Below are 24,440 nucleotides of genomic sequence, written 5' to 3' on the forward strand. Positions count from 1 at the left end.
CAGCTGATAAACACAGGCGTAATAGAAGATAATACACAAAGACTAGAGGGTATTTTCACACTAGTGTGCGCACAGCGTTTTGAACACAATAGCAAACATTTAGATGATGTCCACATAGATCCTATGCGGTGGGGGGGGGGGGGGGGGGGGGGGAGGAAGCGTCATAAAATCCTCAAATGTTTTCGGTATATCCAATCAGGATATGGAGACCAAAATCAGAAAGTCAGTCCTAGACTATTTGGATATTGATGAATAAACAAATGTCTATAACTTGTATACACAGTACTTACACGTAGGGAGATACAAAGCACACTTGAAACACCACGAATTTTCACATATCTTGTGGGAAAGAAAACGAAGCCTCATAAAATCTTCCTGAGAGTTGATTGAACGAGAAAGTCAGTTATTTCTTCACTTTATGTCCTCGTCCACCGTAATAGCGCGCCATGGATCATCTTTTCCCCTACGATAGTGCAGGGAGACTTGAGTACCTTTCTCCTGGATCTTAGTGTGGTAGTTGTACTTCCTGCGAATTTCATAAGCCCTGTTAGCGAGCTTTGTTCTGTACTTTTTCAGCACAACCGGAAGGTCTGTGCGAATGGAAATTTTCCTCTGTCTCAGTAGCTTTGAGTTTTTGTAGCTGGAGTCGTAAATTCGTTGTCGGTCGCTCATGCTGACGAATCTTACCATGATAGTTTGTGGTTTATCCTGAGGCGAGTATGTCGGGTTGATACGGGGGAGTCTGTGAATTGCGACGAAATTCATTACACTTGCCCCTGGGACGCCCAGATCGTGAAAAAGCTCTCTGCACGCTTTTTCCGGGTCTTCGTTGTCTGGGACGCCGTATACAAGAAGATTGCTTTTCCTGTTGTAAATTTCTTGTAAGGGTAATTTCTGTTCGATGTCCTTTCTCAAATCTTGTAATTCTTCACGCTGAGCTTGTAATTCGTCCTTATTCTTTTGAATATTAGATGAGTTGATGTCGACAGATTTAACTAATTCGTTCAGTGTTTGACAAATAGGAGCAAGTTCGTTTTTCAGCGTAGCATGGATTTGCTGAGTTTGTGATTGAAGTAAGTCCGTAAAATGGACCTTCATAGTTGTCTCAAGATTTGAAATTTGCTGCGAATAGGGAATCGAAATGGCCGCCGCCGTGTCGTCATTTCCGTTTTCATGGGTAGGATTTGTTTCGGATTTTTTTCATTATTGGTGAAAAAAAAGTCCAAATTTCCTGGCTGCAGTGAAGAAGGAGTATTCGTTTCACTTTTGTTTGTACTGGCCATTTTCAGTTCAGATTGCTTGGGTCAAGCGGAGCTCTTGAGAGAGCGTGTTACCCCATGCGCAGCGCCACCGGAAGTCTTGTCCTTAAATCTTAGTGTCACAGAACTACCCTTGGTTATAAATCAATATCCCGTATTACCTCCATGGCAGGATGCGACGCACGTCTGCTGTGGTTGTGATGGGCTTGGTCTTTCTTGTTGGAATCATTATATTTCATGCAGGAATTGGGAACTATTTTCAGGTAAGTGAACAACCTTATTTAAAACGTCACACGTGCATGTTATAATTATGATAATGGCCGCGTCCCTGTTTAATTAATGGCTTGACGTGTTGATAATAAAATCTAAACAGGAGAAACATATATCCTCAATATTTTCTGTTGTCCCCGGCAACATGTATTCAAAACTTGAAATCGATTGATAAATTACTCATTTAGGATCATGCCAAATCTTAAACAACCTTCAGCCATGCATTGTGAAGATCAGCTCACGATGTGGCTTGGCGCATGGGCATGACTTGTCGAGAGCAACGTCCATGTGCAACACCAAGACGAATGACTCAGTATAAACTCAGGAGACAGAGAGTGCTGGTGTGTGGGTCAAATATGTCAACATTTTCAGAAAACATGGTTCAAATTCCACTATGCTGTAGCTTTGTAATAAACATAAATGATAATCAGCTAATTTAATTACACTAATTCAGATATTTGTCAAAATGTAAAATTATTTATAGTATAAATGGACTACATGATCACCCCCCCCCCCCTTCACCAAACAGGCTATTTACCTCATTAAGCTGACAAGTGATATAACTGGAATACTGTTAAAAGCGGCGTTAAACCCAACTCATTCACTCGTTAACTGGATCAACAGACCGTGTGTGATGAGGTAATGGTGCTATTCTGAGAGGTGAGATTCGACCCGGCCCCGATGGAAAGTTTGAAAAACATGACATTTTACCTGCTATTTCTATGGAATACTGTAAGGGACATTCTCGCGATCTCGCATTCTCGCGATCTCGACCTTTGGAAACGAGGTAAATATGCCCAAAACACGAGAATGCGAGATCGCGAGAACGCGAGATTTGGCCAAAATCTCGCATTCTCGCGATCTCGCATTCTCGTGTTTTTGGTACATAGCACTTTTTGTCAAAAGTCGACAACGCGAGAATGCGACATTTGGACATGATCCAAAATCTCGCAATCTCGACTTGTCAAATTAGGCCACAAAAACACGAAATCGCGAGAACGCGAGAATGCGACATTTCATTTTCTCGCGATCTCGCGTTCTCGTGTTCTCGCGTTTTAGACGCTATCCGTGCGCATGCGTAATATCATAAGGTCAAGCGCATGCGCACGTTAGTAGTCTTTTGGTCATGCTTCTTTCATGCTCTTCATTCTCCAAGTAGCATTTAGCAAACTTATCACTTGAGCTTGAAAATGCTATGTAATTTACATACACAAAGTCTGAGTCATCTCCCGTTGTTACAGTTTCCTATGTACTTTATAATAAAACCCTCAACATGTTCAATATAATTTAACAAAAGAAATTGTGTACATGAATGTCCAATGATAGTGAAAACATTAATGTGTCCGAAAGCTGGAAACAAAACTATCACCGTCAGTGAGTGAGTAATATTGCTTAAAGCCGCATCATCAGTACTACAGTTACAGAAATAATCACAGGCCAGTGAGGTTCTCCATGAGGCAATTTTATACACGACTAGCATATTCATGAAAGGCAAAATTCTCATAGACCAATTTGAAATACAAAATTAATTATCATATTTTCATCCGCTCCAACCTGACTACAAAACATCCCTCTTTACATTATTTTATAGTTAAAATGGATAAAATTATCATTAAACAGCCCGCATGTTATCATAGATCAGCGGGCCACTGTTGAAGACATAAACGACGAGTGGGGGTACAATACAACACTGCAGGGAGAATAAACCATGGGGGGCGAGTGTTTTATTGTACAATAAACAACAACCACGGGTCGTTTAATGATTATATAAGATATCAACATTATGTACAGCCTCTTTAAGGATGTTGATAAAATGTACGAGGTTTAAAAATATTTACCCCTATTTAAGGTGGGTATTTCCCGCATATGCTCACACAATCCTCAGGTCGATTATACGTACCTTTTCTCCCAAAACCGATTCTCATATTGTAACCGGGAATTGTGATGGAAATTACAATTTCAAACAGGCTACGGGTGTGAGTGTTTATTGCCAGAGTAGATAATGACATCCTTTAATGTACAAAACAATAACATTATAAAAACAATAGTGCATAGGTTTCATACACATACATATTCACACCTTCATTCATTTCATATAAACATACGTCTATATTCTGTACATGAACATGAACTTAATAATCAATGATAAACAAAATCATTATCTTAACCCTAAAATAAACAAAAAATTCATCAAGGGCGATAACTCGATCCGGACATCACTCATAAGATACAATATAAACCTGGTCCATGTTGTAAAATACACTTAACATTATAAATACAATTACCACTTTCTTGAAACTGCTGTATTTATTCAGTAACTCACCATATATTTGGCACGATACACTATTTACAATTCATATTTCGAGACACGACAAACATGTAAATTACCTGTACCATGTGGGTGACACTGGGATGTTTATCGTCTTCATGCAGCCGTCTAAACGAAGGAAATGCCTCAACATCTATGGAGAGCAACCTGACGGTCACTTCCCTCTCACAATTAATGTCGTCAAACTCACTGCGTTATAATGTTACAAGATCACATTGGAATAGTCAGAAATGAGGTCATGATTAATCGTACAATACACCCCGCTTCGTTCTACAATGATCTTAGCGATTAAACGCGTAGTCATCTATAGAGTAAGTTAGAGAGTTGGGTTTAACACCGCTTTTAACAGTATTCCAGTTATATCACAGCGTGTCAGCTTAATATGAGAGGAAAGCCCGAAGTGATGCAGGTCTCAGACTTTTCCTCTTCGATGAAGCCCACGAGAACGGGTATGGTGAAACAAGAAACATAATCAGGGCGAACCGGGATTCGAACCCACAATCATAGGTTTCGGGCGTGCCCAACTGACGCAACTCTGCAGAGAATGGCGGCGCCTTAGACGACTGGCCCACCCTAACGAGGGTTGATATATTTGATGTCAGACCGCCATCATATAGCTGGAATATTGCTGAGTGAGGCGTTAACAACAAACAAACAAACAAACAAAATCTTTCTGAAAAGTACCATTAGGTATCCATGTTGGTTATTTGACTGTTAGTTGTCAGACAATATTTGTCAAATTCAGTCAGTTCGAATTTCACAGGCAAGAAACGGAGCGTGTTCTTGACTTTATTATGTTACCAGTCTACATATATATTACTGTATATTCAAAAGACTTGGAAAATTTGCATTCTGACATTGTCAAGAGTCACGTGATTTTGAGCAGCCATTTTGAAATAAACTGCATTTATTTGCAAAGCAGAAATTTCTATGAACGTTGTGGTTCATCTCGTCGTTTTGATTTCAAAAGACACGAGCGTGAGATTATATTCATCATCCAACATCATTCTTCCAACTTTTTCAGTTTGTAGACAGTAATAAGCAGTGTCTTAAAGATGTTTGATACAATGGTTCGTGCGCATCTCAGTTCACGCCGTTGCACGCGAGTTTACCGTAACGAATTACCTTTAAGTTACAAAATAGTTACATATAACTGTATAGGCAATTAGCACAAAAACACGAGAACGCGAGATCGCGACACTTGACAAATGTCGCAATCTCGCGTTCTCGCGTTCTCGTGTTTTTGTGCTAATTGCCTATACAGTCACAGCAAAAAAAATGCAGTTCCGGTATCCGGATACCTGCCGGATACCTCAGGACACTTACCCAAAACGCGTCCGGGTATCCGGTGGCAGATACCTTGCCGGATACCAGATCCGTGGTATCCGGCATGGAAACCTCACCTGAAAGTATGCAACCTGGAATCCGGGTATCCGGCACGGATACCTCACCGGATACCTCAATCTGGGTGTCCAAGGATCCGGCACAGATACCAAGAATCCGGCACCGGATACCTCATTCTGAGTTTCCAAAAACATGTTACAATTTGGGGGGTGCATTTTGTTCAATTAAGTGTGAAACACCTAAATATATATTGGAAACTAACCATGAAAATTGAACATTGCTGAAGGTATCCGGCAGGTATCCGGCAGGTATCCGGCAGGTATCCGGATGCAATTTTTCGAGATGTCTTATTTCTGGTAAATAATGTTAGCCTGGGCATATCAGATAGCTGTAGTAATATTTTGTGTCATTTTAGTTGTAAATATCCCCTTAAAGTTGAGATCTATGGGCATGTACTTATGGAGAAGACATTTTTATCAATTTCATCTATAATTCTTTTTAGATGTTAAGCTGTTTAATGAACAAACATCAGTTCTAATATATGTATGATGATATCCTTAAATTTCATGTTCAGACTTCCAGATTGGTCTGAGTGAAAGTATAAACTCATATCGACTGTGTGCTCACTTGGGCCTTTGGTGCTAGTGAGATGATAATATGATTATTTGTAAAGGTACAAGTACTTGTTATGAGCATACCAGCTTCATTTAAGTTTGAAACACAATATGCCTCACTCTGAGGGTGACATGTACCAGATTTCATCACACTACCGAGAGCTGTTCCTCAGTTACTGTGAACATTTTTACTGAAAGACATTGAAAGCTAATTTGACCTTCAATATCAGGTGCGACTATTTCAAAAACAATTGTTAAGTGCTTCATTCAGTGTAATATTGACAAACATATGACAATGATATACAACTATATGTATAAGAGTTATTTAGACTTCTGCAGGAAAAGGCACATTAGAGAACAAGAGTCATCAGAAAGATGACATATCCCCCCAGCAGCTGTCTGTAAAGTAACCACTAGTAAATGTGCAATTCTGTATGTAATGAGTCAACAGTTTAAAGTTCTTTAAGAATCATACATTGTTTACCCACAAAAGATCCACCATGGCCGCATCCATATGAATGCCAAGTTTCGATCAAATACATTGAATGTTTTTTTAATTCTGTCCCAGAAACGAACCTCATCCCCAATTGAGTCTATGTCCAACTTCATTCCATAAAAAAAATAAAAAATAAAAATTAGAAAAATCCCAAAATATCAAAAGGCACCACTTCAGTATGTGCCTGATACCTTTTCGATCAAGTTTCGATAAGTTTCGATCAAATACACTGAATAGCTTTCGAATTCTGCCCCGGAAACGAACCCCATCGTCAATTAAATCTATGTCCAACTTCATTCCATAAAAATTTTAAAAAATAAAAATTAGAAAAATCCCAAAATATCAAAAGGCACCACTTCAGTATGTGCCAGATAGATTTGCCAAGTTTCGATCAAATACACTGAATGGTTTGGGAATCCTGCCCCGGAAAAGGAAATGATTTCGGACGGACAGACAGGCTGATGATCGCTATATTCCCCCGTATTATATGCCGGGGGGGGGGGGAATAAAAAGTAAGTGTATGACCTGTTGCCAACTTCTATCCCTGCCCTAAGGAAGAGTTTGGCCATTAACAATTTGTTTGTCTGGCTATGACATTGACCTTTGACATAGCGGATCAATGTGTTATTCCAAAGATGTCCAAGCAATGCATGGTTTCATACGATAACTGTGGCTATCAAACTGAGGCAAAATATTGAAAATCCCCATTTACACAGCTGGCTAAAGAAACATAAACAACAAACAAATTATCAATTTCTTTTATTTATATGCCTATATCACACATTGAACAGTGTTCACATAATGGTTCCTCATGCTCCTATTCTTCAATACTCATAACAGAGCGGGATAACTGTTCGCTTGAAAGCATCAGCAGACCATGCTCACCAGTTCAGAGTTACTTGCCCTCAAACCTCCTTTTCCTTCTATATTGCCATGGAAAAACAGGAACCAGGATGAGGGGAGGCCAGATGGGCTCTATCCCTGTTGCATTGTGTTAGTAGAATTGTGAACATTCTATTTGGTGTTTGGGTCCACATTTATAGACAAGTAGTCGCAAACATCATTCCTTTCAAGTGATTACCACATGGCCAAAGACAATAATTTCTTCAACGTCCTTGAAGGGTCCCACTCCGACTTGGCATTGGTTGGTCTTCTCACATTAGCCAGACCAGCCTTTGTGAGTGTGTCCCAGTGTCAATTGGCATATAACTTCTCGGTAGGCTCCCATTGAAATAACAGGACTCTCCTCATCGCTGTCTGCCAATCCCTTCGGATATCTGGAAGGGTCCTTCCAGACTGTCAACCTGTCATCCGGGTATCTCAAGCTGGACTTCAGTTTCTGCAAAATTATGTATAAAGATTGTAGCAATAGAAAAGAATTGTTGCAACATGTACTTACAGATAAAAGGCAGCAAATTCACTTAATTTATCATCTTTGAGTTTTGTTATATACCAAACATTTGAGATATATATTGTTCCATGCTGATGAGTTGAAACAATCATTAACTGACATCTCTTAAAAATGTTCCTAGCAACCTATGCTTGCCATACAAGCCAAAGTAATAGATGAGGTAGCAAGTGGGCTCATTGATTGCTCATAATCGTACCCAATAACGTGGGATGTTGTCCATAACAGTCATCATCGGTGCGTCTGGATCGAGCTCATAACATTTATCACTGGTTTGTCTAGTTGAGATTTGATTATTTATAATCCTTGTCATTTAGCCGAACTATTGCTGGATGTGGTGTTAAATGAGTGAATTGGGTTAAACGCCTCTTTGAACAGTATTCCAGTTATATCACGGCATGTAAGCTTGATGTGGGAAGAAAGCCTGAAGTGATGTAGGTCTTACATGTTTACCACTTTGATGAAACCCACAAGCAAGTGTATGATGCTACCCTCGATTCAAACCCACGACCATCGGTTTCTGTCAAGCCCAAGAGATGCAACTATGCACAGCAAGTTGTGGTGCCTTTGATAATTAGGCCATCCATGCCAACAGGTGATAAAGAACAAGCAAACTGAAGAAATATTTGCAGAATAGCTACATGACCATGATGAACCAAACAGAATAATTTCAAATATTTACCACTCACTGCTACTCTTCTCTTGTTCCTCATCGCTTCCCTTTTTCCATTGATGCTGTGCAGATGACTGACTCATTCATTCATCCAGACATTCTGCAAACATAAGTAGCATTCACATTACAGAAATGTCCAAACTGTACATTGAATTCAATTGAAAAGGCCCCAGTTGAGTTTCCAACATAGAACTGTCCTTATTAAAATATTTCACCCAAGGCATTCAAAGATAAAACATAACCCCATATGTAACAACTGTCAAACAATTATTTGACAACAAAGCCAGGGTCATTCAACATACACTTTACATAGGGAATCACTTGTTGCAAAAAAGATCCTCGCCAAGGTCAGAGTCATTCCATGAAATATTGAATTATTAAGTTATGAAGCTTATACAAAACAAGGGCATAACAGAGTATATTATAAAAATATCTTAAGTGTAAAAAAAATAAAGTCTTTGGTGGCCATTATTGTAAATTAAAGCTGTATTAGCATCCCACGAAAGTTTAGAGTTAATAATCGTTCCTAGATCTTTGTACTTTTCTTCATTATCTATAAAAAGCGGATCTAATTTGGATCATCTTGTTTTGACCACAAATCCATTACGCCCCTTATGCTAACAAATAGTTGACCATAATACTAAAAAAGGACCCTTGGCGTTTACGGTAAAGTATGTAGAGCAGGAAAATATCTAAATCAATCCGTTCCATAAGGTCTCTGCACAGAAATCATAAGGTCTCGAAGCCCTGCTACGTACCTGGCAATGACAATCGCCTTTCCAAATACTGTTGACTTCCGCGTTGTGGATGGCTGAGAGGAACTTCGGCCGGCATTTCCGTGGTGGAGGTGAATGAGAACAATGTATCGATACACGAGGTAAGCTTATCGTAATCAAGCATGACAGTGTATATCGATACACGAGGTTTGTTTACATCCATGTTCTAAAATGGCGCCCTGGACCGTAGGGGAATATGGGTAAAATGGCTTGTTCCGGGTTAACACTAAGCTGGGCCCCCGTCTCTAATATCACAATATTGTTATGCGCATAGGGAGCCGGGAACCAGGTTAACACGACATAAGCTGGTTCCCGGCTCTCTATGCGCGTCGTCAACTTGCGCCAAGTTATAGTAGAGACGAGGCCCAGCTTATACACTGAACACGATCGGTCATTTCGACACAATTGGCCAAATATTGAGATTGCAGCTCAGGTCATGCTGGCAGCTGAAGTGACACATTAAGGTAAGGAATATATGAATATTACAATGATCACGTATTAAAGTAATTTACCACATGTAAGTTGTCACATGTGACACATTAACTTTTATAGCCAACATGTAAGTAAATGTATAATTATATTTTAATATGGCAAGTATAGCCTGTCTATCATATGTTAGTATTTGCTTATGTATATAATGTAGAAATATGTTTACTTTAACTGGATAATTTGTATGCTAATGTGACTCACTGTCTTATTTCATATACTCCCTTTACTCTGTGAGAATGATTAATAGCCTCAACATATTTTTCCAGATGTGAAGAATCAAGAACAGCTTTAATAACAGGGAAGTTTTGCATCAGAGATCATCTTGAAGTGGAAGATAAGACATTTTAAGGGTATGAACATTTTCACTTGAACTAGTTGAACAATAACCATGATGACAACTTTATCATGGGGGAATGTTTGGTGGTGGGGTAGCCTAGTGGTTGAAGCGTTCACTCTTCGTGCTGAAGACCCAGGTTTGATTCCTGCCACATCAAACAAAGCTAACAGCCGCATACTTACTCACGTGGGGATTCCAGGTTGAAGTTAGTCCCCATCAACATGATCAACCTATGCTAGTTGGAAGAGATAACTTAATGGATCGGGTGATCAGGCTCGCTGACTTCGTTGATCCATGTCATTGTATCCCAATTGTGTGGATCGATGCTCATGATGTCAATCACTGGATAGACTGGTCCAGACTTGATTATTTACAGACCGCCGTCATATAGCTGGAATATGGCTGAGTGCAGAGTTAAAGAACAAACACCAACATGATTCTGCAACCTGCTCTTGTGGATACCATTTTGAGGATCCTACTCATAACTTCTTTTCGGGTCTTAACTATTGCAATATGTTCTACTACATGTGTTTTAAACATATATTTTTTTCATAGTGAACTGGATTTAATGCCCTGAATGTTTTCCTACAATTAATACAGCTGACTGAACGAAGTTTTTAGTTCCATGTCAGTAGAAAAATTACATTGATATTTTTATGTACCAGTGCTTTATTAGGTGTTTTCTGTGGGTGCCATTAGTCTTATGCACCCATTTGGGTTAATGATATGCTGTTTCAACCATCAATGAAACTCGTCTGTCAAGATGTAACAAGTATTGAAACAGTTCCAAAATAATCTTTTAATCTCACCAGGAACAAAGGCCCAAGTGAGCACATAGCCAATGACTTTCATTTTTTTGTCAGAGTGAGTATGGTGTTATGCAACTTTATGAGCAAAATTCCAACAATATCATGATGGGTGACACCAAGCAATGTACCGATGTGGTGAATCGAACGCTTCAACCACTAGGCTAGAACAAACTGGAATATGAAGATGAAATGTAAGGATACCATCATACCAGGACTGAATGCTTTTTATTTAATACGCTGAACATCTAAAATGAAATATATATGAACTTGAAAAATGTTTTCACCAAAAGTACATGCCCATAGATCTCAACTTCAAGGGGATATTTACAACTAAAATAACACAGAATATTACTACAGCTATCTGCTATGCCCAGGCTAACATTATTTACTAGGAGAAAGACATCTCGACAAATTGCATCCGGATACCTGCCGGATACCTTCAGCAATGTTCAATTTTCATGGTTAGTTTCCAATATATTTTTAGGTGTTTCACACTTAATTGAACAAAATGCACCCCCCAAATTGTGACATGTTTTTGGAAACTCAGAATGAGGTATCCGGTGCCGGATCCTTGGACACCCAGATTGAGGTATCCGGTGCCGGATACCCGGATTCCAGGTGACATGCTTTCAGGTGAAGTTTCCATGCCGGATACCACGGATCTGTTATCCGGCAAGGTATCTGCCACCGGATACCCGGACGCGTTTTGGGTAAGTGTCCGGTGGTATCCGGCAGGTATCCGGATACCGGAAACTGCATTTTTTTTGCTGTGAGTTATATGTAACTATTTTCAAAAACACGAGAACGCGAGAACGCGATATTGCGACATTGGTCGAGTGTCGCGTTCTCGCGTTCTCGTGTTTTTGTGCTAATTGCCTATACAGTTATATGTAACTATTTTCAAAAACGCGAGAACGCGAGATCGCGACACTTGACCAATGTCGCAATCTCGCGTTCTCGCGTTCTCGCGTTCTCGTGTTTTTGTGCTAATTGCCTATACAGTTATATGTAACTATTTTCAAAAACACGAGAACGCGAGAACGCGAGATTGCGACATTGGTCAAGTGTCGCGTTCTCGCGTTCTCGTGTTTTTGTACTGATTGCCTATACAGTTATATGTAACTATTTTCAAAAACACGAGAACGCGAGAACGCGAGATTGCGACATTGGTCAAGTGTCGCGATCTCGCGTTCTCGTGTTTTTGTGCTGATTGCCTATACAGTCATCTTGTCTCAGTCGTCTGAGTTGTCGCAATTCGTTGTGTAGAGTTACGTCCCTTGGATGTGCCAGAAACCTACAATGGTAAGTTTCCCCCCATTTTAAAGGGGCACTGATCTTCAGCAAGATCACTGGTCCGAGACTGGTTGTTGCCTTTGTTATTGTTTTTCCCCCGTAAGTATCCGGATGATATAGCAGATATCAAGACTAGTTCGCGACCTGTGCTGCGCCATTCGTAAGCGCATGTATCGCTTTTATTGATAGTATTTCATTGTGGGTATATTGTTTAGCCAAAATGTATAAAGTTTCACGAAGGCAATTTTTGCAACGCCTAAATATTCAGTTATTTTACAAATTGACTGAAAATCGGTTATTGTTATTACGAATTCCAAACATTTTTATCTTTTAATTTCATCACCCAGTGACTGAAAATGATAGGATTAAAAGAAAATGAAACCAAAGTACGTTTCTATAGTTTTGGCTTCTAATACTAGCGGGGCGGTCGGGTAGCCTTGTGGTTATTGCTGGAATAGTGCTAAAAGCGGGGTAGAATCAAACACACTCACTCACTCTAATACTAGGATAAATAGTCTATTTTTAAGCCCTTTTGAACCTCTTAAAAATTGTTAATCAATCTGGACTTGGATTCAGTCAATTTGTATATTACTGAAATATTTAGACATTTTATAAATTGCCTGAGTGAATCACATTTTACACATTGAGTGTAACATACATGTATACACGCCTACAGGTACAAGAGGAACAAAACTGATTCTATCCAATGCAACAGCAAATGAACGAAAACAAAATGCAAATATCATAATTACGACCCACCGAAGTTTTATGTATACATTTGGGCAGCTTCCTTGTTCGAGGAATGTATCCGTGAATATTCACATACAGGAACAATATCCCATACGTCTGCAACTGTACAAATAAACTTATTCAACGTCACATGGCTCCGTTACATTCAAATATTTTAAAATATATACATATAGCCTTTCTGGATATTATAACCCGTGTTCGTTTCTCAACTGATCACTAAGTTTGTTTCTGATGTTTCACAAAGGTCAGCTAAGATAGCACGTGTGACAATTATGTTCATGATGTCCATGGTGCTTTAAAAATATCGATGGAGTTAGAAAGCAATGAACAATCAATAAACGTATTATCGGCTAATCCTTTGAACCAAGTATGTTGTTTTTACATCGGCACTTCACGCCATGATATGAGTGTATTCCGTCTGCTTAAGTAAACCTACACATGTTAACACTTACAAATCCACTGTGCAGGATAACAGTGATTAATCAATGAACGTATTTTCTGTGGAACTTTTGATGGCGAGGAATGATCCGTTTACAAAAAAGTAAATGAACTGATCACTCCTCTTGCTGGGCTGCGACGTGAATATTACATAACATACATTTCACCTCACTTCAAACCTGGATTCAGATGAAATAATTACCCCAGCCACAAGACATGCCAAATGGGAACCGTTGTCAGGTAATCTGAGTAGTGCTACCACTAACTATACCTGTAATAGGTTCATAACTGAGCTTCTAGTGAATGGCAACAAAGACACAGGTGTAGGGTCATGCCAGAAAACGTGGATGACAACAAGAGATAGCAATCGTATTATCCGCGCAATCCAAAATCCGAAAATGCTTTCACTGCTAGGATACCATTTGTTTTAACTATAAAAATAAACTGACGGCCAAAAGAAACGTTACCAACGATATTTCTAGGATAAAATATGACCAACACAAATTGAAGCAGCAATAACAATTGTATTATAGAAATTCATCATTCAGAACAGTAAAATGCGAATTTACTAATTCAACAACAAAGTCCTTGACCTCCAACAGGGACATTTCTTGACAAGGGGTCATTCGTCCAGTATTCGATCAACAACATTGGTTACAACTTTAAGGTGACGACGGCCCAGACCGTTCAGTACGGGATATGACCTCCATGAGCGGCAATGCCTCTTCGAATGCGGCGTCGAACTGAGTAGACAAACGTCCTCACATCGACTGCAGGTATCCGATTCCTTTCCTCACGGAGGGCAACGATCAACGCTTGTCTCGTGAAGGGAGGATGTTGACGTTTCCGAAGACGACAGCCCAGCTGATCCCAGAGATGTTCTGTGGGTGACAGATCTGGTGATCGAGCTGGCCAGGGCAGGACAGTCACGTTGTTGGCGTTGAGGAAGTCTCTAGTAATACGGGCTTAATGGGGTGTGGCGTTATCTTGTTGGAACACCGTCCGTTGTTGACGCTGGATGAAAGGAAGAACCACTGGCCGTAAGATATTGTCAATGTAACGTTGTGCTGTCAGATTGCCTTCGATGATGACAAGTTCCGTCTTCTCGTCCCCGCAAATGCCGCCCCAGACCATCACACTTCCGCCCCCGTAATGGTTCCACCTCCTGGACACAACAAGGAGCCGTACGTTCACCACGTCGTCGATAATCTCGCGTCCGCCCATCAGGTTTGAAGAGTTGGAACCTTCTCTCGTCACTAAACAGCACTCGCCGCCATTCCGTTTGTTGCCATCGCTGAGTTTGCCTGCACCACGCCAATCTGGCACGTCGATGTTGACGGGTCAAGGTCATGAAAGGGCGATAAGCCCGGAGACCATAATGTCGTAGTCGTCTGGTCACTGTTTGTCTGCTGACCGGATGTCCTAAAGTGTTGGCAGCTGATGACGTCACAGTGAGAAATCTGTTCCTCAGATGAAGTGCCCGTAAAAAGCGGTCATCCTGCGGGGTCGTGACCTTTGGTCTGCCACTCCGTGGTCTGTCTGCGGTTCTGCCAGTCTGTCGGAGACGTGCGACCAGTCTGGTAATGGTCATCTTGGAGCAGTTCATGTTAATGGCAACTGCTCTCTGTGTCGCTCCCATCTGCAGCATACCTATGGCTCTCTCCCTCTGGACAGCGGCCAGTCTTGGCATGTTCGTTGGTGTTAATCATCGCAACCATTGATAGGGAACAGATCCGTGCGTTATTTATACCCGGAAATTGCACGATAATTTGGGAAAGAATGTTTTAAAAAATTGCTGTAAAAACACCAATATTTCCCTAAATCCGCAAAGCACGTGCAAAGAACGACAGAGAACATGAAGGCTGTATTCGTCAAATGTGTTCTTTACTGTTTTTGAACAGGTTGGCATCTTTGTTTCAAAGTGGCAAATCAGTTAATGTTTGTAACGTTTCTTTTGGCCCTCAGCTTATAACCATCTGGGGTATTTCCAAATAACGACATCCGATGAGCTTCCATCGTTCTTTTTGTCCGTTGTTTAGGCTGAAGAAATTAATTAACATGCGCCCTTTGTCTGAGATTCAGAGATTACAGGTAACCAATCAGTGTTCTTGAACAGCGAGCAAATCGGCAGATAGTGAGCCCCAGCTGGCAGTGTTAGACAGCCGAGAAGAAGATTAGTGCCCCTTTAAACCGACAAGCCGGGATATAACTGAAATATAAATACTGTGCAAAGCAGTGTTAAGCCAAACTCACTCACTTATTCAGAGCCATGCCGGTCCCCCAGGATGGATATTGGGGGTACTTTTCCAGTATAAGCATGCCCGCATTTGGATGTTAAGGCCGCAATAAATTAATAGTTACAGTTTGATTGATTTTTTAAAATCATGGGAGACAGGAGGCATTTTATTTTTTACGTTTTATTTTGTTCTTATAGACCTCCTTTAGGCATTTGTGTACAATTGCTGTCGACGGATGCGATTCACATGCATCATGTGTGTTCAGTAGGGCTACGTGTACGGAGTATTTTATCAGATTAAGAAAGTAGGAACACTCATATTAACGATACTTCTATTTCTAGGAATTTAAGGGCATTAGAATAATGTAAGACAGGATGTTTTGTTGTCAGGCGGGAGCGGATGAAAATCTATTAATTAAAGTAGCGAATATGGTATCGTATAAAATAACCAACAACAACATCGGACAATATCATTTTATCCGAATGCTACAAATTGGTCTGTGAGAATTTTATTTTAATGAATATTCTAGCCGTGTATAAATTTGCCTCATTGAGAAACTCACTGGCTTGTGATTATATCTGTTTTCACTATCATTGGACATTCATGTACACAGTTTCTTTTGTTAAATTATATTGAGCATGTTGAGGGTTTTATTATAAAGTACATAGGAAACTGTAACAACGGGAGATGCTCCAGACTTTGTGTATGTAAATTACATAGCATTTTCAAGCTCAAGTGATAAGTTTGCTAAATGCTACTTGGAGAATGAAGAGCATGAAAGAAGCATGACCAAAGGACTACTAACGTGCGCATGCGCTTGACCTTATGATATTACGCATGCGCACGGATAGCGTCTAAAACGCGAGAACACGAGAACGCGAGATCGCGAGAAAATGAAATGTCGCATTCTCGCGTTCTCGCGATTTCGTTATTTTGTGGCCTAATTTGACAAGTCGAGATTGCGAGATTGCGAGATTTTGCATCATGTCCAAATGTCGCATTCTCGCGTTGTCGACTTTTGACAAAAAGTGCTATGTACCAAAAACTCGCGTTCTCGCGATCTCGCATTCTCGTGTTTTGGGCATATTTACCTCGTTTCCAAAGGTCGAGATCGCGAGAATGCGAGATCGCGAGAATGTCCCTTACAGTATTCCATATATTTCTGCCTTCAAACCTGCGATTATTTGCAAGTTTGAAACTTGCATTTATAATAACATATTTCCAGGGCGCTTCATTCAATTCTAAGCAAATCGGTTCGCGGTTGGAGTGTTTTCTGGGTGGGAACGTTCATGAGAGCGGGTTGCGTGGGTACGAGCGGTAGAGTGAGTAGATATGGTACAGGAAGGGGAGAGCGGGTAGATATGGTACAGGAAGGGGAGAGCGGGTAGAAATGGTACAGGAAGGGGGGAGCGGGTAGATATGGTACAGGAAGGGGAGAGCGGGTAGATATGGTACAGGAAGGGGAGAGCGGCTAGAAATGGTACAGGAAGGGGAGAGCGGGTACATATGGTACAGAAAGGGGAGAGCGGGTACATATGGTACAGGAAGGGGAGAGCGGGTAGATATGGTACAGAAAGGGGAGAGCGGGTACATATGGTACAGAAAGGGGAGAGCGGGTACATATGGTACAGGAAGGGGAGAGCGGGTACATATGGTACAGGAAGGGGAGAGCGGGTACATATGGTACAGGAAGGGGAGAGCGGGTACATATGGTACAGGAAGGGGAGAGCGGGTAGATATGGTACAGAAAGGGGAGAGCGGGTACATATGGTACAGGAAGGGGAGAGCGGGTAGATATGGTACAGGCAGGGGAGAGCGGGTACATATGGTACAGGAAGGGGAGAGCGGGTACATATGGTACAGGAACGGGAGAGCGGGTACATATGGTACAGGAAGGGGAGAGCGGGTACATATGGTACAGGAAGGGGAGAGCGGGTAGATATGGTACAGGAAGGGGACAGCGGGTAGATATGGTACAGGAAGGGGTGAGCGGGTACATATGGTACAGGAAGGGGAGAGCGGGTACATATGGTACAGGAACGGGAGAGCGGGTACATATGGTACTGGAAGGGGAGAGCGGGTACATATGGTACAGGAAGGGGAGAGCGGGTAGATATGGTACAGGAAGGGGACAGCGGGTAGATATGGTACAGGAAGGGGAGAGCGGGTACATATGGTACAGGAAGGGGAGAGCGGGTAGATATAGTACAGGAAGGGGAGAGCGGGTACATATGGTACAGGAAGGGGAGAGCGGGGACATATGGTACAGGAAGGGGAGAGCGGGTAGATATGGTACAGGAAGGGGAGAGCGGGTAGATATGGTACAGGAAGGGGAGAGCGGGTACATATGGTACAGGAAGGGGAGAGCGGGTACATATGGTACAGGAAGGGGAGAGCGGGTACATATGGTACAGGAAGGGGAGAGCGGGTAGATATGGTACTGGAAGGGGAGAGCGAGTAGAACGGGTCGATACACCGAGTATTTAATATTTTGCTATCTGCATATTGCATGTTTCATAGATTAAATTAAATTAATAGTGACATTGAATATTTGGAAAAGAACAAAACTTTCGAATCGATACATCAATATTTATAACTATCAGCATGTACGTAGCCATGTCTAATATGGTGGTCCAGGTGAGCTACGGCCACATACCCCTGGAGCCGCCAGTATACAGTACCAGGTAGGCGGTTCAAGGGCAAGCGTTCCTGCTTGGAATATCTGTCATGTTGCAACGTGCCATGTGTAGATGGGAGACCGGCGTACCAGTCGATTGAGGCGCCGCACTTCGCTGTGCAGAGTTGCGACCCTTGGGCACGCTGGACACTTTTAATCGTGGGTTCGAATCCCGGTTCGCCCCGATTATGTTTCTAGGTATGTCACCACCGTCCCCGTGCTCGTGGGTTTCACCAAATCGGTAACTACAGTGAATCAATATACAGGGTTTATATACACATGGACGAGACACCTTCAGCTAGAATACTACTTTGAACTGACTGGTCCATATCCATAGGATACAGTGGAATCTTTTGTCCCTGCCACTTTAAACAGAATCACGAAATAAAAAAATATCGTGATTATTAATTAACGAAGCTAGGTGCACTTATTGAGTGAAAACAAGCCATTTCGGCGATAAGGAATATGACTTATAGTAATGACAAAAATTGCAAAGTGTGCTCTTCAGAAATATCCATTTTGCTAGCGACAAACATCATCTGAGGTTTCATCACGTTTTTACGATCCGAGTAAGGATCGACAGTCATGTGGGGTTCGATCCCCGGCCGCGTCATACCAAAAGACGTTAAAAGATGGTACTTGTTGTTACCCTGTCTGGCGCTCGGCATTAAGGGGCTAAAACAAGGACTGGTCTGCTCGGAGTCAGTATACTGTGTCTGAGTGGGGTATTCATGTTAAACTGCGGCATGGTATCTCAGTGAGCTAGCACTATAAATCGGCATCAGTCCGGACTAGTACAAGCAGCCACACAAACACACACACGTACATGCACGTCGCTATATAAGTGCAATAATCTTGGACGCGACGTTAAACCCCATTTCACCTCACCTCACCTCGACAGTCATGTGGCTGCGAGCGGTTATTTTTAGCAGTGCGTGCATATCGACCTTGGTTAATAAATAATCGTGATGTTTCGTGATTCTATTTCAAGTGGCGAGGCAATTGTTGATCTCGTGGCAGCAGTCAATATACCTGTGTTGGCCTGGCATATTTATTAGGGTACACATATGGCCGAATGTCAATATTGTTAGACGATACAGTTTCAATAGAGAGCTTAATTTCTTGCTTGTAGCATCGACGTATATATAATGTATCTACGTTCGTCTTTGCCTGCAGCTCCATTTTCTGTGACTGACGAAATGTCCAACCCGGGCATGTTGGTTTGCTTGTTGTTTAACGCCGTATTCAAATAGTCCCAACTACATGATCATGACGGCGGTCTGTAAATAATCGAATCTGTGACAGACAATCAAGTGACTGACATCATGAGCATCGATCCACACAATTGGGATACGATGACATGTATCAAGCAAGTCAGCGAGCCTGACCACCCCACCCATTCGTCGCTTCTCACCACAAGTATAGTCGCCTTTTACGGCAAGCATTGGTTGCTGAAGACCTATTCTGACCCGGATCTTCCTAACTGTTGTGATGAATGGCCACGTAGGCACTGTCTCCCTGTCATTATTGTGGTAAACTTTCTTACAAGTTACAAATGTCATGCATTTCAGGGTTTACTATAAAACTATAACGGAACAACTGACAACACATCAGGAATAAATTGGTTGGTTGGTTAGTTTGTTGTTTAACGCCGCACTCAGCTATATTCCAGCTATGTAAATGATCGAGTCTGAACCAGATAATCCAGTGATTAATATCATGAGCATCGCTCCACGCAATTGGGATCGATGACATGCATTAACAAAGTCAGCGAGCCTGACCACCCGATCCCGTTAGTTCAGGAATAAGTTGTACTTTCTATTCAGTTCCCCAGAAGACCCATTGACAATTCAGAAAACTATTTCAAACAGACTACGGTGGTGGTTAAATGAAAATAGATGGGGGAAGTCCCGGTGGAGCATGTTTTGTTTTCTTTCTTTGTTGTTTAACGCCGCACTCAGCAATATTCCAGCTGTATGATGGCGGTCTGTAAATAATCGAGTCTGGACCAGACAATCCAGTGATGGACATCATGAGCATAGATCCAATGCAAGTCGGATACGATGACATGCATCAACCAAGTCAGAGAGCCTTGACCACCCGATCCCGTCAGTCGCCTCTTTTACGGCAAGCATAGTCACCTTTTACGGCAAGCATGGGTTGCTGGTGGAAAATCAATGGTACATACATACATACATACATACATACATACATACATGCTGGAAAATCAATGGTACATACATACATACATACATACATACATACATACATACATACATGTACATACATGTACATACATGTACATACATACATACATACATACATGTACATACATACATACATACATACATAAACACCTCGGGTGTGCTTTGTCTTTCATATAAATTCTCGCCTCACGCACCTTGATATCAATTTCAAATGTCAAGCGTCAACACTCTCTCCACAAGCAATCTCTTCCACTGTACAATTCCGACTGTTAGCACATTTGTGCAACCACCTAGACATGGACCACACAAAGCGAAACAGTCTTTTGTCCGCGATGGTAATGGATGTATGGCGCCATTTTGTCACTCGCTGGCTCATCGCGCGTTTGCTTTGTCCTCCATTCATGGAATACGAGAACATGTTACCACAGAACGGCCATAAACACTGTCCTTAAATCTTAGTGTCACAGAACTACCCTTGGTTATAAATCAATATCCCGTATTACCTCCATGGCAAGATGCGACGCACGTCTGCTGTGGTCGTGATGGGCTTGGTCTTTCTTGTTGGAATCATTATATTTCATGCAGGAATTGGGAACTATTTTCAGGTAAGTGAACAACCTTATTTAAAACGTCCATGTGCAACACCAAGACGAATGACTCAGTATAAACTCAGGAGACAGAGAGTGCTGGTGTGTGGGTCAAATATGTCAACATTTTCAGAAAACATGGTTCAAATTCCACACTCCTGTAGCTTTGTAATAAACATAAATGATAATCAGCTAATTTAATGACACTAATTCAGATATTTGTCAAAATGTAAAATTATTTATAGTATAAATGGACTACATGATCACCTGACAAAGTTAAAATGAATATCAAATAATTTCGAGCAGGCTTCGTTAGTAGTATGAATACTGCTGTCATCAAGCAACTCATTCAGACCATATGTTGCGGCAGTTTTGACGAAAATCAATGGTAAAATTAACAACAGATTGCCCACGACTCACTGATTGTGTCAGACACAATACACGGGGCACACTTTGACCGGGTTTAAAATATGTGCGATAAAATTTATTGCTTTATCTTCGACCTTATGACTCGAGTTTATTGATTTTATTAAAGTTTGTAATTTGTGACACTTACCGATCATTTTGGACTATTTTTCTCAGTATGAAATTGAAATTGAGGTGGCTGCTAAAACTTCCTTTGTTTTCAACAAGACACCACAGGCAAGCCCAGTTGTAGTTTCTGATCTCGCCCTGTACTGTACCCAATCCCCCCCCCCCAACCCCCCCCCCCCCTCACCAAACAGGCTATTTACCTCATTATCCACCGGAGCTGGTGACACAGACATTGCGAGATAGGCTCCCTGTCCAACACGGCCTTGTATAGCCTTTTGTTCACATGCACTCATTCATAACATGCCATTCAATTTAATTTCAAAGCCGTGAAGTTATGTTATAAAGGTTTTGTGTGTGACCTGTATCAGCCTTGTTCAATAAATCTAGCTGGCAGGATGCAATGTGGTGTATATATAGACACGGATAGGATAGAAGAAACATGCAACATTATGGAAAACAACTCCTTGTTTATTGCGTATTGCGACGTTTCGATGGAGATTCTTACACCGTTATCAACCGTCGGTCGGTTGGTTGATTAAATTCATAAACGGTCTAAACTCAAAATAAATTCAATAGATAGGAGACTCTGTAGCTTGTTTATTACAGTACAGTTGTGAATTTCTGCTGTACAATGAGTAGGGAGCTGATCGTTGTTGGTTATGGTTAAAGGATATTAATGAACTGTGATGTTGATAACTGGCGCACCTCTTTGTGGAATGATAGAGGAAAAATAGATGAAAACCTAGAGAAAATTTTACGTATGTGTATCGCCAAGCCTTCAATACCTCTTCCCGAGAGGCATTATACATAATACATTTTATCCAACACTATACATATTACTAATATGGTAGACGAATACCATCTGAAAATCCAATGTAACTCTTATAATGACTTGCGTTTAATTCTTTTTAATTCCACATTTGTACATAATTCTTTATTTTATAATGGTAATGAGGTAGAGAAGTTTGTATTGTCATAACGTGCGGCTAACGGGATGGGTAGTTTGATGCTTTATCGTAATCCCAACTGCGTAGGTCGATGCTGAAGTCAATAACTGGATTGTCTGGTCCAGAGACTCGATTATTTGCAGACCGCCCTCATATAGCTGGAATATTGTTAAACAACAAACCAACAACCATGAAATGTCTCTCAGAAATCAAGAATGTGTCCATTGTCACTCTACATCGTACCTTAAGAATGACTTTGTGTCAGCTACACTGACGTGGCGTGTTCTCTGTATAAACCACGGGCGGTTTCACGAATGAATGAATTAATGAAAATAACTGAATGTGATAACGGTTTACACGAAATAACCCCGCCAAAATTTGAATGAATAAATAATTGCAAAAACGAATTAATCGGGTTATTTAAAGAGTTTACGCCAAAAGAGCACATACTTTGTTACAAGATGATAATGAAGATCACAGCAGGTCAAATTTAGAAAGGCTTGGTTTGACATTGTCCCTTTATATAATTATCACCATTATTTGGCCTTATACCCCCGCCCATTGGAATCTGTTTCGGCTGATAATCGTGACTGCTTATTTTCTGACGTTGACGTTCTATATTACATGATTATAAAACTGCCAAGACAACAAATCCAATATTGCACACACACACACACACACAAACACACACACACACACACACACACACACATATATATATACTACAGTTATAACGAACTTGGAAGCGACCACTAATTTTAGTTCGTAATAACCGTAGTTCGTTATAAGCATATATACAGCATTTATACAACATATAGTTGAATGTTATAACATAATAAGTTCGTTATATCGGTCAGTTCGTTATGTGCGTGTTCGTTATGACCGTAGTTTATTGTATATGACTACGGTGGGCCTCTTTTTCACCACGCCTGATTTCGACATCGTAACAGTTTAGTTACTGATCCCATAAACTCACGACCAGGATCTACTTGAAATAACTTAGGCCATTTTAGTGGTCCGCGTTTATATATGCGACTCATTGCATTAGCTACTTCTGTTGAATCTTTCGAGGTTAATGGTTCAGCCTCCATGTAGTGACTAGCCACATCCACTACGGTTAAAGCGTATTTATATGTTTTGTGTCTTACCTTATCATGGGGACATGAGGTCAGCCTGATGAACTTCATTCGTTGTAAAAATATCAAACTTCCTCCTCGGCATATAACGCGGTGCCGGTAAGTATATTTGCCACACCGCTTGTTTCTTTAGCCAATCCTTGGCCACATCTTTAGATACCTCAGCCGCAGTGGCTAATTTTTGGATTGCTCCTTTACCTTTCCAATATCCTCGTGGTCTATAATAAATTTTATCCATAATTAATTAATATTGATGATTTTTTTAATACGACTCATGACGATCGTTGAATCACATAATCGTTCTTGTTTCAAAACTTCCCTCTGTAGTGGCAGTATAGGTATGTAAATCGGGCTCCAGTGGAAGTGGTCCAGAACCATCATTACCTATACTACTCACATGCATTGACGTCCTAACATAAATCGTAAGATATATCCCACATACTTGCACATACGGTAAAAGTGTTTGTTCTTGCTGAACCAGAGCATGTAATGTTGAGTTTGTCAATATCTATATGAAGAGTGTTGCGTCCTTCTCATGTAGGCCATTGGTCTACTGCCGTACCATCCTTTTCCTCGATTATGCCCTACGATTCGATTTGAAAAGGGGTCGTAAAAGATGTCGATTTATATCTACAATACCCATGCCTCTGTCAATGTCTGTTTCTATTTTAGATCTCCATTGAAAAACTGTTTGAAACGATTTGATACATGTTTTATTGTAATCAGTATTGGGTGATTTTATTTTTGCGAACACCTGGCGTAATCACTGATTTTCAGTGATCCATTCTTATCATTTTCACCATTTTGCCTTTTAGACTTAAAGGTGTCCT

General features: G+C 41.0%; 1 protein-coding gene across 2 annotated transcripts in view; it reads left to right on the top strand.

The window, feature by feature from the left end:
- Nucleotides 1-1,315: 1,315 nt before the first annotated feature.
- The window catches only part of LOC124120426 (probable methyltransferase-like protein 24), a 43,263-nt gene continuing 20,138 nt past the window's right edge, over nucleotides 1,316-24,440 (top strand). Inside the window, exon 1 of one of the 2 annotated variants that reach the window (XM_046483242.2) lies at nucleotides 1,316-1,522. In XM_046483242.2, the coding sequence (XP_046339198.1) occupies nucleotides 1,433-1,522 (90 nt within the window). In that variant the 5' untranslated portion in view covers nucleotides 1,316-1,432. Of the gene's footprint in view, nucleotides 1,523-20,718; nucleotides 21,012-24,440 lie in introns of those variants that run through there. The other variant, XM_046483241.2, reaches the window with a different exon arrangement.

The sequence above is a fragment of the Haliotis rufescens genome, unplaced genomic scaffold (genome assembly GCF_023055435.1).
Source record: "Haliotis rufescens isolate VD_foot unplaced genomic scaffold, xgHalRufe1.0.p SCAF_2, whole genome shotgun sequence".
NCBI classification, from domain to species: domain Eukaryota; kingdom Metazoa; phylum Mollusca; class Gastropoda; order Lepetellida; family Haliotidae; genus Haliotis; species Haliotis rufescens.